At 42.1% G+C, this 15,079-nt stretch overlaps 1 protein-coding gene across 2 annotated transcripts in view; it reads left to right on the top strand.

The window, feature by feature from the left end:
* Positions 1 to 15,079, top strand: part of map4k2 (mitogen-activated protein kinase kinase kinase kinase 2) — a 46,874-nt gene that overhangs the window by 13,964 nt on the left and 17,831 nt on the right. The window contains exons 2-17 of one of the 2 annotated variants that reach the window (XM_082524245.1): positions 1,311 to 1,368; positions 2,142 to 2,232; positions 2,549 to 2,613; positions 3,300 to 3,355; positions 4,256 to 4,303; positions 4,393 to 4,435; positions 4,529 to 4,601; positions 5,405 to 5,536; positions 5,659 to 5,721; positions 5,829 to 5,910; positions 7,175 to 7,291; positions 8,381 to 8,459; positions 11,286 to 11,344; positions 11,440 to 11,486; positions 13,966 to 14,004; positions 14,655 to 14,688. In XM_082524245.1, coding sequence (XP_082380371.1) covers positions 1,311 to 1,368; positions 2,142 to 2,232; positions 2,549 to 2,613; positions 3,300 to 3,355; positions 4,256 to 4,303; positions 4,393 to 4,435; positions 4,529 to 4,601; positions 5,405 to 5,536; positions 5,659 to 5,721; positions 5,829 to 5,910; positions 7,175 to 7,291; positions 8,381 to 8,459; positions 11,286 to 11,344; positions 11,440 to 11,486; positions 13,966 to 14,004; positions 14,655 to 14,688 — 1,086 coding nt within the window. The remainder of the gene's footprint in view (positions 1 to 1,310; positions 1,369 to 2,141; positions 2,233 to 2,548; positions 2,614 to 3,299; positions 3,356 to 4,255; positions 4,304 to 4,392; positions 4,436 to 4,528; positions 4,602 to 5,404; positions 5,537 to 5,658; positions 5,722 to 5,828; positions 5,911 to 7,174; positions 7,292 to 8,380; positions 8,460 to 11,285; positions 11,345 to 11,439; positions 11,487 to 13,965; positions 14,005 to 14,654; positions 14,689 to 15,079) is intronic. The other variant, XM_082524246.1, reaches the window with a different exon arrangement.

The following is a 15,079-nucleotide window of genomic DNA, read 5'->3' on the forward strand; positions in this document are numbered from 1 at the left end:
ACTGCAGAGTCCTGGCCTGACGAGGTGGCTCTGCTGTGTGTGGATGTAAATGTTTCTCCCACTGAAAACTTTCAGATGACCAGAATCAACCTTTTGGGATGAGTGAGCATGACATTACAACCCCCATTATTGTTTTCATTAATTATACTATAAATTTGCTTTGTGCATACATGATTCTTGTTTATGTTAGGTGTGTTAGGGACACCAGACCGACCTCTCCTTTCAACTTGGACCAAACGGCCTCATTGTCCCTAACCCAAAGTGTTTCCCAACACATTTAATAAAAAGGATTTTAAGTGATACTAAGGTCAGCCACATCCAAGCTGCCATTCACTTTGCTTTTGGACACCTTTTTGTTACGTCACGGTTTGTCCCACAAATCAGTTCAACACATAATTCATTAAGAATCATCATGACTTTGTGCTGTAGTGGAAACAAAGTAGCAAGAAATAATCATCTTGGTATAATATGGGTACTGACAATTGTTACTCATGCTTTGTCATTTGGATTTAAAATGTTCCCATTTCAGAACTACTGCTTTGTTTTCACATTCCTTGTTGAACCAGTTTAAAAGGCAACAGCTTTCCCACTAAACTGAACCATTCTAATAACACTATCAGGCATCCCATATTCCTTCATCACTGCCCACATTTAGGAATGTGAAACAGTCTTCTTGCTGCTGAATGAAGCAGTTAACCACTTGACAAGATGTACTCTGGATATTTTTCCATCTCTGCCGAAGCCACTGAAGGATGTGTTTGACTCTGTGTGTATGAGTGTGCTGTCTGTTATTGCAGCGTCCAGATTGGTCCAAGTTTGTGTTACAAACATACACACTCACTCTGTAAAACGTATAAAGTCTTGTCTTACTTCAGTTTTCTGTAAGCTACTTTCTGCTTTTTGGCCAAATAGGCCGGGCAGGCGATCGTGGCTCACGAGTTGGGAGTTCACCTTGTAATCGGAAGGTTGCTGGTTCAAGCCCCGTCTCCGACAGTCTCGGTCGTTGTGTCCTTGGGCAAGACACTTCACCTGCTCCCTACTGGTGGTGGTCAGAGGGCCCGGTGGCGTTAGTGTCCGGCAGCCTCGCCTCTTGTCAGTGCGCCCCAGGGTGGCTGTGGCTACAATGTAGCTTACCGTCACTAGTGTGTGAATGTGTGGATGACTGGATGTGTAAAGTGCTTTGGGGTCCTTAGGGACTAGTAAAGCGCTATACAAACACAGGCCACTGTGCTTCTTTTGGGTGCAGTTACCTGCGTATCCTTTTATCTTATATGTTATTTATTATAAAGACTATTTTGCTTTCCTTTCAGGCTCGAAACATCAGGACGTCTGAACTGGCAGCTATCAAGATTGTCAAGCTCGACTCAGGTGTGTTAAAAGCCCAAACACAGCACAGGAAGTGCACAGTAAGGTGTCCATTCAACGTCCATAGTTCCCAGTATTGGTCAGTTTCAGTGAAACTTGCAAATAATATTACTCAGGGTCACATCAGCTGTTTTACAGTTTACAGCACAGCAACAACAGGATTAAGCAATCAAGCAATGGCTTATTATATTGCTTTGTCACACATGTTGCTAACTGTGATGTTATTGCTCTGATCACAGAGGCCTGATAACTACGATTATTAGAAGTCTGCTGTGTTCATATAGAAAGTACTAAAGAGTCAAAGTGGTAATGCTGTATGGAGCTTTGTGTAAGTCTTTGTTACTGCCATCTTTGCTTTCATGGACTTCTTTTTAAAGGAAGGTGTTTTGCACTACAAAGATTTTCTTCTGGATTTGTCCTGTATTTAATGTCCAGTATATGGGTTATACTGGAATGATATAAGGAACGGATTGAGTCCTTTTCTAGCTTAGAAATGAAAAAAAGTGAACCTATCCTTGAATAACTAATAGTGCCATTTGAGTAGTTGTAAAAAACAGACCTGATTTCACTGTATCCAACACAGCTGATAACACTGAGCACCACGTGGGTGTGCAGTATTTTTTTCCACTAAAAGAATTTCCCAGATTCACTACATCCCTTGCTCCATGGAGAAGCTACCAGTCCTCCCAGTTGTCTAGCTATGTTTTGCTGTTCTGTAACTGTGTGAAGTTAGCTGTCATGAGTCAGTAAACCCTCGCTGTGCTGTCTGTGCTCAGGTGATGACATCACCCCCATCCAGCAGGAGATTACCATGATGAAGGAGTGCAAGCACAAAAACATCGTGGCCTACTTTGGGAGCTACCACAGGTGCTGGGTGTTTTCTGATGTGTGGAATTCCTCAGATTGTTGGTGGACTGAAATATGTGGAATTTGACTTTTATCTTGCACGCGCTGAATTCCTCTCCCACTCCTTCAACTGCTTAGTTACATTGTTGGCCCACCAGCTCATGCATGATACTGTGTGCTTGTGGGAGTAAATGCATTGACTTCATTATATTAAGGCCTGTCTGCTTCCTTCTTAAACGCAGTACTTGTTTTTAACCAATGCCTGCACAGCTGTTCAGCCACAGAGAGCAGCACGCATGTCAGACATGTCAAATAAAAGCTGAGTGTCTCTCTTTAGAAACACCAAGCTGTGGATCTGCATGGAGTACTGCGGTGGAGGCTCCCTGCAGGATATCTACCATGGTAAAAACACACACATCTAAAATTCATGTCAGAACACGACGCATCTACTGTCCTCGATCGGCTGAATTCACAGCACGTGATTAAATTAGTGTCGTCCGCTCTTAGTAATGAGGGCCTGTGATTGACTGGGTGAATCTCTGAATGTACCTCACGTGGATTGGATACGGGAAAGGATTGTCATTAAGGGAAATGTAATTAAATAATTATCAGTCATAGATTCTAGTTTGTCCTTCTGTGAACCAACTAATATGTATTAAAATAAAAACAAAGACTGCTAGCCTAACATATAAGTGGTGAACTACTCAAAGAGAGAGGAATAAGAGGAAATGTTTCCTTCTCAGGACCAGGAATTATTTTTAGGCACTGCAAAGCAAGAAACAACTAAAAAGCTAAAATCACAAACTAAAGCTATATGTTGCATTTCTTTCTGTCGTTACACTTTCCAAATGAGCCAATAAGGATGAATACGACCATAGTGGAGCTGTTTAAACATAACTATATGAGTACTGTTTCCACCCGATGAGTCTGAGTGAGGCAGCTGAAGCATTTCCCAGCATGTCCAACTGTAACTACCACTTTAACGCTCAGTCATTTGAATAGTTGGTATAAAGCAGATGTGGAAGTAGGCACAATGATCCACTCTTACTCTCATGTCTCACAGCTGTTAATCAGACTCTTTTCCACAGTGACGGGTCCACTGAAGGAGAAGCAGATAGCATTTGTGTGCAGGGAAACTCTCCAGGTAAGGCTTTTCAGTCCAGGAAGCTTGTTACTGTTGCACTGCAAAGTCTTTACAGACACCCTGCTGACACAATGAGTCATGTGTTTTTTCCCAACTTCAGAGCAGCTCCAGTCGTGCCAGACCACTAAGTGCATTGTAGATGTTCTGAAACTGCCTCTGCAGTAGAACATGATAAATGGTCTGGTCCTGATATAGCTCTTTTCTTTCTAACGAAGTGCTACAAGTCCCTTTCACCTATATACAGTTGTACTCACACTGCAGTTCATTTTATTCCTTTAATTCCTTTTAAACAATCACACACACATGCTCACCGCAATAAATGCGTAGGATGCGGTTCAGTGTCTTTACCAGGGGCGGGTGGATACGCAGGTGGGAGGAGCTGCCAACATTCTGGTGGTGCTGGAAAACCCACCTGACCTCTTGAGCCACAGCAGCCATACGGCACACTGTGTTTTCATAGACCGTGACCTTCTGCCCACTCAAAGCTTTGTTGGATGATCAGCTTTGCAGACTGACAGCAAAAAACACCAGAAAAAGTGCTTCCAAAACTTTCACCAGTGCTGTACACGATCAGTGAGTCTGCATTCAAAGCACGTAAAGGTTACAAAAATCAAACTAAGGAAACATAGAGATATTGTTCCTGATTCATGCAAGACTAGATGAAGATGGGGATCACTCCTCAGTGGAGAGCATGCTCTCCTACTGCCTGGGTGGAGTGCTGTGCAGTGGGTCATTAACACCGCCCAAATCATTGGCTGCCCTCTGCCACCCCTGGAGACTGTTAGTCAGTCAGTTCAGCTGTATGTTTTCTCTCTCTTCCCAGTTCAGTGTTGTAAACCATGACTTAAGCAGTAATTAAATACATTCTCACAGTAATCGGCTGATTTCCATCTTTTCCAGGGCCTGTATCACTTGCACGAAACTGGCAAAATGCACAGGGACATAAAGGTACAGCTGTTTAGTTGTTACTGTTTAATAGTGACGCTCAGACTGTGGATCATCCTGTGAACAAGCTTGGATCTTTATTGTCTTTGCAGGGAGCCAATATCCTTTTGACCGAGCGTGGAGATGTGAAACTGGGTCAGTGTGATTTGCAGTACTTATGCAGGCTTAGGTAAGCACGATGTTGGATTTAAGCTGCACTGTGACCCTGCGTCTCTCCTCTGTGTCCAGCTGATTTTGGAATCGCAGCAGAGATCAGTGCCTCTGTGGCCAAGAGGAAGTCATTTATTGGAACTCCTTACTGGTAAGATGAATACATCACCACTAAACCTAACCTTACCAAACCCTGAGCAAACAGTGTCTGTCTGTCGATGGTGACACAGACCTCTCTGTTTTTCTACAGTGCTGCTATCACTGTGAGCTTGGTATGCTGCCAGCGCTCTTTGTCTTTATGCTCAGCTGTAGGTTCATCTATTGTGCTTTTGTGTCACAGTATCAGTTAAGTGTTCTGCTTTCACTTTAGCTGAATTCGTGTCTGTTTTATAGCCTCGGTTCAATATATCAGCCTGTTTAAGGTTAGGGTTTTTAACCTCATACGTTATCAGAATTAACCAGACAAATCGATCCGCCTCATAAGAGCGGGCTTGCATCAGCAGCCGCAGAATGGAGGAGGAGTATCAGTCCCGTGTGTGTGCTGGGATGAGCTTTCCTGTGCTCGTACTTTCATGGCATGTCTATGTCTGTCAGTCTATGAGTTGCCGACTAACCCTCAGAAAGCATCTACTAAACCAAAGTCTATGAAAGAAAATGTGCAAAGGACAGATTTGTTTTAGTTCGATTTACAATAAAGTGATAAAAAACACACGACCTGTCTTTCTCCATATAGGTAAACATATTTATCTTTAGGTGAAGCACTGCTACAGTTATTGCAACGATACCTGATCACTTCAAGGATCAAGTTTCTAACAAAGCCACAGACCGCTCGCAGTCAGCTGCCATCTTCAAATATTGATGTTTCACAGATTTGTCATTGAAAGTTAATGAGTGGTTGACTCCTGGACACACCTGTTTGCGAATCAGGCCCACTAACTCTTCCTCTCTGAGCAGGATGGCTCCAGAGGTGGCTGCGGTGGAGAAGAAGGGTGGCTATAACCACCTGTGTGATATCTGGGCCGTCGGCATCACTGCCATCGAGCTGGCAGAGCTGCAGCCGCCCATGTTTGACCTGCACCCAATGAGGTGAGTCAGCACAAACAATGGGGACTGGACAAACAGTTGGAGACAGACAGACTTGGCAGACTCTGGGTGATTGCTGCTTGGACATTTTCCAGTCCAGTGACGTCTCTCACACTGTTTTTCAGAGCGCTGATGCTGATGTCCAAGAGCAGCTTCCAGCCTCCAAAACTTAAGGACAAAGCCAAGTGGTAAATGTGCTGCTGATGGTCTGAAATTCAAGTGCATAAGCACCTGTGATCTGATCAGTATCTTCCTCACTGCTGATACATGTATCTTTGTCTTCCTCTGTCTGCAGGTCTGCTGGCTTCCATAGCTTTGTGAAGATGTCTCTCATTAAAAGCACTCGTAAGCGGCCCTCAGCTGAGACACTGCTGCAGGTTAGTTTGTCACTAAACAAGGAAAAACGAACCAACCGTCCGTCTTCACACTGGCACTGTTGTGTGTACAGTAGCTGTAAGCACATCTTTCTCTTCTGTTTGTAACATTAGCACAAAGGGAGGTGGTTGGCCGAGGCTGGCTGTTACGAGAGCGACTGGAAATGATTGCATTGCATTTGTACAGTTTATACTGGGAGCTATTCAGTAAAATTTCACATGCTGATGAACATGTGATATTACACAAAATCTAAATGTCACATTTTGCTACAAATATTACAGAGCTGTCAAATCAGCAGATATCAAATGATGTACGATCAAAAACATCCGAGCCCTCAGTGCGTGGGTCGCTTGCTCTGCTGGTGGAGATATAGTTCTGTCCATCTCCATCCAGTTAAGGGCTGTGGGGAATGGGAGGTGGGGTGCACCCAGGACAGGAAGGAAGCTGGAGTACCCAGACACAGAAAGGCCACCAGCTGATCTGAGCCCAGGACCTTCTTGCTGTATGGCCACAGTACCCCAAAATTACATTTATAGCTAATTGGGTTTGGGTTTTTTTTTTTCTATGTGGCATGTTTTGCAATGAGACTGGCTGCTATCAGCTGTTATCAAAGTACTTTTTACAACATTCACCTGCAAACATGCTCATACCGTTTGTGTTATGCCTTTAATTTCTTTCATACACAGTCGCATACGTCCTGCTTTTTGATTGGACCTCATAGTCAGTTTAGAAATAATACAGAAGTCGACAGATTTATGAAAATGTCATTTTTGAAATGTATCTCCCAAGTGCTGTTAAACAGAGTAAGAGCTTTAATACCGCATTTCTAAAAATCTAGTTACATTGTTACATTATTTGCATGTTTGCATTTGTTACATTGTTACATTATTTGCACACAGAAACATAATGTCTTAGTCTTTTATTTTCCATGTCCTCCATGTGTTTCTCAGCGAGCTGAGCAATCTTAAGTATTTGTAACAATTAACAGTGTCAATGTCACAGCCATGAAGGGTTCGAATATGGACTCTAGAGCTTCAGGCTTCTTCAGGCAAGAGATTTCTGAAATGTCGAAAGTCGACCGCAGGTTTGCAGTGGTCAAAGAGCAGAGCCAGTGTTATGTAAAATGTTGCTCTCTTTCACTTGTTGCTGCACATCAGACATAAGAAACTTTATTTTCTTTGTACTGTAAGACAAAAACAAAGCGAAAGAGAGACCTGAGATTAGCGCCATCATTTCCCGTTTAAGGTGTGTGCCTTCTTTCTTTAGCATCCGTTTGTGACACAGCTGTTGACCCGTAACTTGATCATTGAGCTGCTGGACATGGCCAACAACCCCGAGCTCCACACTCCCCACACAAACACCATGGATGACATTGAGCTGGAGGTCAGTTCTCACAGCGTAGCTAAACTCACTGGATAAGGACATTTGATTTTGTACACTGTGGATTTGAAACCAAACAATTAAGATGTTATCAACGTGCAGCTTCATTCGAGTAGTGTGTTACCTGTTTAGGGTTAGTGTCTTTTCTAAACATGGTGTTCCATTTCAGATGCTTAAAAGTGACTGAACACTCGTGTTTCCGCTCTATTTCACAAGGAGTTAAACGGACTAAATATCTGGAGCTTTCAACATGGATCATTTGGGTTCTTTTTCTCTGGAAATCAACAATCTGGTACTTTGGTAAAAGGAAACCTACACTCTGCAAGAACACTATCGATTGAGGTCGTCTTAATATTGTTTTCAAGAGAAGCCTTCACAAATGGAAATACAGAGTTTACAACAAGGTGCAATCCACTGGTTACACTCGGGAACATGAAGGCCATATTAGACTTTGACTGAAAACACCTTTGGAGCATGTCCAGTCTGGAAAGATGAACTTGTACCAGAACAACGAGAAGACAAAAGTATAGAGAAGGAGATCGGTTGCATGCATGGCTGCCAGTGAAGCCAGGTCAGTAGAGTTTATTGATGATGTGACTGCTGGATGAATTCAGGAGTGCACAGGGCGATAACCTCACGCTGCAAAACTAACCAGACAGAGCTTCACTGTGCACATAACAGCGAGCAAACTGCTGAACCCAAGAATTCTCAATTTCCAATGGTCAAGTCAGTCACCTGATATCAGCCCCACAGAGCGTGCTTGTCAGTGACTGAAAACAAAACTGCACGTAGAGAGTGACCAGCAAACCAGCTGCAGTGGGACGTGGCTGCAGTAAAGGCCTGACAGAGCACTGAAGGGAGGAAACCTGCATTTAGTCTAAAGTTCATCCAAGAACATCCAAACAGTCACTGTGAGCCTCTGAAGATGGGGACTGAAAATCTGCACTTTAATCACATCTTGATTGTTTGATTCCAAATCCACTGTGATGATGTACAGAGGTGAACTTACAGAAATGCTCTTCCTTCGGAAAAGCTGGGATTGACTTGTTTCCGCAGTGATTTGTGTCTGTACGGTTTTTGCTGTCTTGACAGGTTGGGGTAATGGCTCCTGACAAGATTCAGTCAGCAGGGAAACACCTGCCTGTGGAAAGGACACCGTCTGAACAACAATGTGAGTCCCGCCCCTTCCACACACACGGCACACAGTGGGTGGTTCCTTAAACATAGCAGGATGAGATTCCTGGCGTCTCGTCGTCACAGTGAGGTCACCGGCTTTGTGCTAGAATTGAACAAAGGGAATAAAAACCCTGCAGCTTGTCTCTGATGCACTACACCGTGCAGTGCACTTGATGGCTGAATGTGTGCCTGTGTGTACATATGTGTACATATAATATATGTCGGTTGTACTGGGAGAGTGGTTTCATTGTCCCATTGTATTCAGCGAAGCAGCTTGTAGAATATGAATAGAAACAAAAGCCCCTCAGTGAGCGTGCTGACGGCTGCTCTCGCTCTGTAACCATCCACACGTGTGGGACGGAGGCCTCGTCAGAGGATGGCGCTGGGAACATGCCTGCTGTCTGACTTCATACTGCTCAGATGCCAATGGGCTGCTTGTGTTCCTGGTGTGACAGACTGTATTCACACACCAAATCATAAATCAGTCTGGTGTTGACCTCAACTTCCCTTACTAGTGTAGTCTAGTGTGCTAGACACAGCCCCGTAAGCCACAAACACCTGCACTGCCCTTTGACCAGTATGGTTTTAGAGGCTTACACAGGTGCTACAATGTATCATATACTGTATCTGTCATTGTCAACACTGATACAATGTATATTGTTAGTGCCATGGTCTGTGTGTTACACCTCTATGCTTTTAGTATTGATTAAATAGTATCAGAAACAAGATTACTGTTTTATTTAGCACAGCCAGTTCATGTACATGAGTCTGGGGAAGTATAGGAAGGTCATTCAGTCTTACTGCTACACTGTGTCCCTCCAGCTTTTGCATATTTGGATGGAAGTTGTCTCGATAAATGTGCAGTTTCTAACCTTTTTACAACTGACGAGCCTGAAAACCAGTTTTCTCACCTTTGTCCATCATCTTCTTGTTGCTGTCGTCCTTTGCTGAGCTTCTGCTGCATTACTCAATACAAATAATTACTTGAAAATACAGTAATGCAGTAATTAGCCTTCACCAAGCCCTGCTCTGCAACAGTAAGGTGTTGGTGTTCTGCTGCATGTTTCTGCACGATGATCTTCATGCAGTAACATGACTAACCATAACTGTGACATGAGCAACCGATGACTGCTGGGCAAAATAGTTTCCAAAGTATTCACTTTGTTGAGGTGATTGAATCAGAAGATTAACTTTTGAAATGTTGAGAGCATTTTTGTAGACCGCTCCTTTGATCCCATTTCAAACAGAAAAACTTTGGACTTCTTATTCAAATTCACTTGCAGGCGTTCAGCAACACCTTGCAAAGTAACTGAGCCGAAACGCAGCAGCAGCTTCTGCTTTCTGGTTTAGTCATTTCCTCATCTCCTGCTTCAAAGCGAAATGATCATGTGATCGCTGTGCTTCCTCCTTTCACATCACAGTGAAGTCATTAGAGAAACTGAGGCAAGATGCTAATAAAAGCTGTTCTGCAGATCTTAGTCGAAGACCTTGCATGCTGCCACATGTGTGCAATTTCTAATTTCTTTACAAACAAACTAATGACTAGTTTAAACGATCTTAAAAGAAAGGGCTGCTAACTAACTATCCGTTTACTATGGAAACCAGTGTTTTAACCTTGTTTCATCCTGTACAGTAATGACATCACAGTACTGTGTACTACATGTACAGCAGTAGTAGCTGAGATTCTCCACTTGAATTGGGAGATGTAAAAAGACAGAATCCAGTTAACTGCAGTCTAATGACATCTAGTGGTGAGATTTGATGCATATCGAGCCATTACTTGATGTTTTGACTTGTTGCCTCAAGAAAGCAGTGCAAGGAATTGCCTAAACTGATGTTATAAACACTCCTTGGTCGCATTTTGTGCCCTGTTCTTATTTGTCTTATTACCTGGCTGTTGGTATTCCTATCATCTTGGACTTTTAGTTTAAATTGCTAACACCCTAAAACTGACTGAATACCAACAGTGAAACCTTTTCTTTTTACCTCACATTTCTATTTCTTATCATAATTTCAGTGTGATTTTTTTTTTTCTTTTTAATTTTTAAATTTCTTTGACTGGTGATGCTGTTTTGTGCACCCAGCTCCATCCCTGTTTGGGCCCTGACTCAATATCAGTGTACATTTGATACATCCCAGTTATAATACTCTGTAGTAACAGAGCAATGTTCATTCGATTTGTTACTTTGCCTGACCTGCAATCAAAAGTGTCACTTTGACTGAGCATTAAGACACACACACATACTTAGGAATAAAAATACTTCTATTGAATTGAAGGAGGCGTGTCTTCTTCCAGCGGTACTGTGATGCATGTCAGCTGTCACTCCCCACACACAGGCGTGTTCCAGGCTTTAACATTAATGACAAATGTCATACTCTGATATACTACAGGTAGAATAAGCCATCTAATGTCATTTTTAAAAGCTTTACTGTGGGAGCTTCTAAACCAGCTGTCATCTTGTCTCTCATTTGAAACCAGTAGCTACGATTTATCGATTTCCCTAAATGCTTATAAACCTTTTGATTCTTCCAGATGATTTTGATGGTACCTTGTTTATTGTGTTCAGACGTCTCTTCTCAATGACACTTTGTCATCGAGTAAAAATGTTATTCTCTGATATCTGTGCTCACCTGATGTGTGGGGTCAGGTCTGCAGACTTCACTCGGCCCTTGTTCACTGCTGATGTCACAGGTTATCTCTGGAGTGCACACCGATGGGAATCGGTGCACCGTAAACACTGTGAAAGTACCGGGATTGTGTGTGAATGTGGTGGTCTGCCTTTGTTAGCGTGCTAAGCCCAGTGTTGTGTTCTTTTTGCAGTTGACCAGGTGAAGTTTGGGCCTCCGCTGAGGAAAGTGACAGAGCCTTATCCTGACTTGGTAATGCATGTTTCCTGCAGGTATACTGATGGCATTCAGTCCATGACAACACGCGGATTTGACCAAAGGTTGTGTTTGGCTTTTCCTTTCTGCAGGCCTGTTATGATGACTGGAGTCTGTCTGGAGATGAAGGAGGCTCACCGTAAGACCTTTGTTTCATCTTTCTTCAGTTGCTTATTAAATATCGTTGTTTTTGGCTGTTGAGATGTCACATTGGCACACTGCACACTATAATATAACAAGGTGCATTTAAAAAGTTGCTAGATTGGATCAGCTGGAGGGAAGTTGTGTTCTGCTGTGGTTGATTGTTACTCTGTCAGGTAGCAGGTAGCTGCATCAGTCATTTGTAGACTGGGCTAGGCTAACTTATCTGGATTTTTATATTGTTGTTTGTTTTGTTTTTATTTACAAAATCCAGCTGATGGGTAGCATGTATAAGTTTAGAAAAAACTTTGCATGAATTATTTTAGCAGGTGTTTGCTTTGTTCAGCCAACATGGAGTGATTTCGGTATTTTTTTCCAGGATGTAGCACCATAAATCATAACTCATAAAAGTATACATGTGGTTCCTATGTGGCCAGAATGCCAGCTTATCCATACAGTATGAGAACAGTATTACTGCAGGTACCAACAGAACAGAGTGTCCTCCCAGAGCAATGAGGAGTAACCTGTAGTAAAAACAAATAAACAAAAAGAAATTTAGTATGATTTATTCTAACTGCATACGTTAACTGTTTGCAGTAAGAGTGGATGAATAAACAAACAATAAACAAAACACGAATCAACTGCAGACTCTGTTTAGTTAGTTTGTGCCTCTGCCCTCCAGCTGATCCAATCTAACTGCGTTATTCACAGATTGTGATAATGAAGTAATGCTCCGTATGTCTGGATACTTCCAGGTGCCAGTTAAAATAATGGAGACTATACTATTGGCCCCTTTATCACGTACACGTTGGTAGTGCTGTGTTGGACCCTTTTGCCTTCATGCCAAAGATTCAACAAGGTGCTGAAAACATTCCTTAGAGACTTCGGTTCAAACTGACATGATGGCATTGCATACACTGCTGCTGCACACCCAGGATTGCACTGAGACCTTTGACCGCGGAGCACAGTGAACTCGCTGTCATTTTTAAGACCGTTATCCTGCTGAAGCAGCTGTCAGAAAATGGGTACACTCGTCTCACACGTCACTTCTCTTCCTGATGCTCAGTTTGAACTTCAAGTCCAACAGATGTTTGCATTAATGAGCAACGACCGGCAAAAATCGAGTGTACCCACAAGTGTACCTAATAAAGTGGCCAATAAGTGTATATTTATGAAAAAAAGATGGTTGCATATTCTATTTAATTTCTTTTATTTTGTTTTTAAAATGATGACATGTGCACAAAGGAATCGTTTACAGTTGTGATCAGATGTTTACGTCCACTCTGGGCTTTAATCAACACAACAACATCTTTAATGACTTAAAAAAACACCAAACTTTAAATAAAGTTTTGATTTTCACTAATCCACATAGAGTCAAAGTATATATGCTGGCTGCATATGCAGTTTTGTTTAAATATTTCTTAACAAGTTGTGACTGGACACTGTTGGTAGTCATCAACAAGCTTCTGGTGTAGTTCTATCGAACCACTGTTTTTGGAAAACCTGGTAAATTGGTTGGTTTCCTGGTACAGACCCGACCTCAGTTGAGGTCAGAGCTTTGGAAAGGTGATTTCATAAGCGTCATGTTTGTTTTATCCATTCTAGAACCAGTGATGTATGTTGATGTGTGTTTGGGATCATTGTCCTGCAGTGTCCCACTTTGTGTAGCCTACCATTACCACCGGCAGCAAAACAGCCCCAAAGCATGATGCTATCACCACTATGCTTGACAGTGTTCTCAGGTTTGAAAGACTCACCTTTACTCCTCCACACATACCAAACTACCTTTCTCTAGAAGGCGTTTGGCTTGTTCATGTGGGCAGCTGCAAATTTCCCTCAAGCTTGTGTCGATTTTGAATTTTCCTTAGCTGGATGATTGAGCGTGCATCAACATGATGTTTCAGGCATCTACATCATGAAGCTCATTGAGAGAAGGCCAAGCGTTTGCAGCATTGTCAACAAAGCAAAGTCTACTTTGAAAATATAAGATGTATTTAGAATTATTTATCAGTTTTTTCTTCGCGACATAATTCCATATATCTTGCTTCGTATATTTGTAGTTACAAACTGAAAACATCAGTGTAGAAAGTCGTAAAAATGAAGGAAAAACATCAAATGAGAAGATGTGTCCAAACTTTTGACTCTGTGTGGATCTGCAAAAATTCAAATTAAATTCAAACTTGTACACCCAGATCTTGTTTTTTTTTAAGTCATTAAAGAAAATAAATCATTAAAAGTCCATTAAAAGGCTTTGTAAACGTTTAACCACAACTGTATATAATCCCTGCTGCAACTCTTCAAGCATATAACTGGGTGAGTTGTGTTTGATGGTAGGTCAACTGGAAATAACCCTTGGCACAAAAACGAGTGCTCTAAGCCTGAGTTTGAAATGATAGACAGTGATCAAACCTTGGGTTAATTCCTTCTTGGGCCATTCAGGCCTGTAGTCAGATAAACATCAGGTCTTCGTGTTGCAGGAGCCTGTTGGAATGTGTGGAGCAAGCTCTCGAGCTGAGGTAGGCCATGTCCATCAACTCTAGCCTTTCCTAACACCAATGTCTCCCCATCCCACCTGAATTCACCTGAAATAAGCTGCTTGTCATGGAATTATTCTTGATGTGAAAATCAACCATTGTCTGTGTGTTGGGTATAATCAGCAGGTTTGTGTTCAATCTGATCTAATCCCAACCTCCATGAACTGGAGTTTGGGAGCACGTTTGATTTAGCACAAATGTACGTGTTTTGTTTTGTTAACTTCTTTGGGTTTGTGTTACTTGTCACTGATGTGGTGCTTGTGCTGATTCCCTCACATTATGTGGAAAACTGACTAGTGCTAGACTTCGGACTGTGCAGGGTTTTTTTTTCTTCTATTTCTTCTTTTTATCCATGATGTCGTTGGATATAGGAGGGGAGCTGTTACCTCCTGCATAGTGTTTCATTCTAAAAGGTTTCCACACCAGCACCGCCTCAGTGAACGTCTGGTGTTTGCTTGCTTTGTTGTAATGTTTCCTTCAGATTTTTGTTCATGTCCTGCTCTTAGCCAACCCTCAGCATCTCCAGCACCTGCCTTTATGTCCGGCTTGTTTCTATTATGCTTGATGTGGATTTCATTATAAGACGTCTTCACCTTCTAGAGCATGACCATTGTTGCTCCTTTGTCTTTCAGGAGTTTAACCATCAAGAGAGTGCCATGTGCTGATGTGAGTGTGAATCATTCTGCCATAAACAAAATCTCTGTCGCAATTCAGTCACTCTAGAGTTGTTCATATATACTGTGTCTGTGTGTATCTTCAACTTTTATATACTAGTTTATATGTTGCTAAAGGTATTCACTCACCTGTCCAGATCATCAAATTCAGCTGTTCCAACTTGTATAGAATCAATTGGCTTCAAGTCGATATGCGTGTGAAGGCAGATGAGCAAATACTTTTGTAGTATGTGCAGTTTCTACTCTTCCATACTAGTTTAATATGTGTACACCTAAAGATGACAAAAAATGCTTAAAAATGCAAAGTAGCATAAGTGTTTTAATGGAAGGTGAAAATTGTGCAGAAAGCTTTAATTATGACTTTCCATCAGTTTCCTGCCTGT

The sequence above is a fragment of the Aulonocara stuartgranti genome (assembly GCF_965226115.1).
Source record: "Aulonocara stuartgranti genome assembly, chromosome: 3".
Taxonomy (NCBI): Eukaryota; Metazoa; Chordata; class Actinopteri; order Cichliformes; family Cichlidae; genus Aulonocara; species Aulonocara stuartgranti.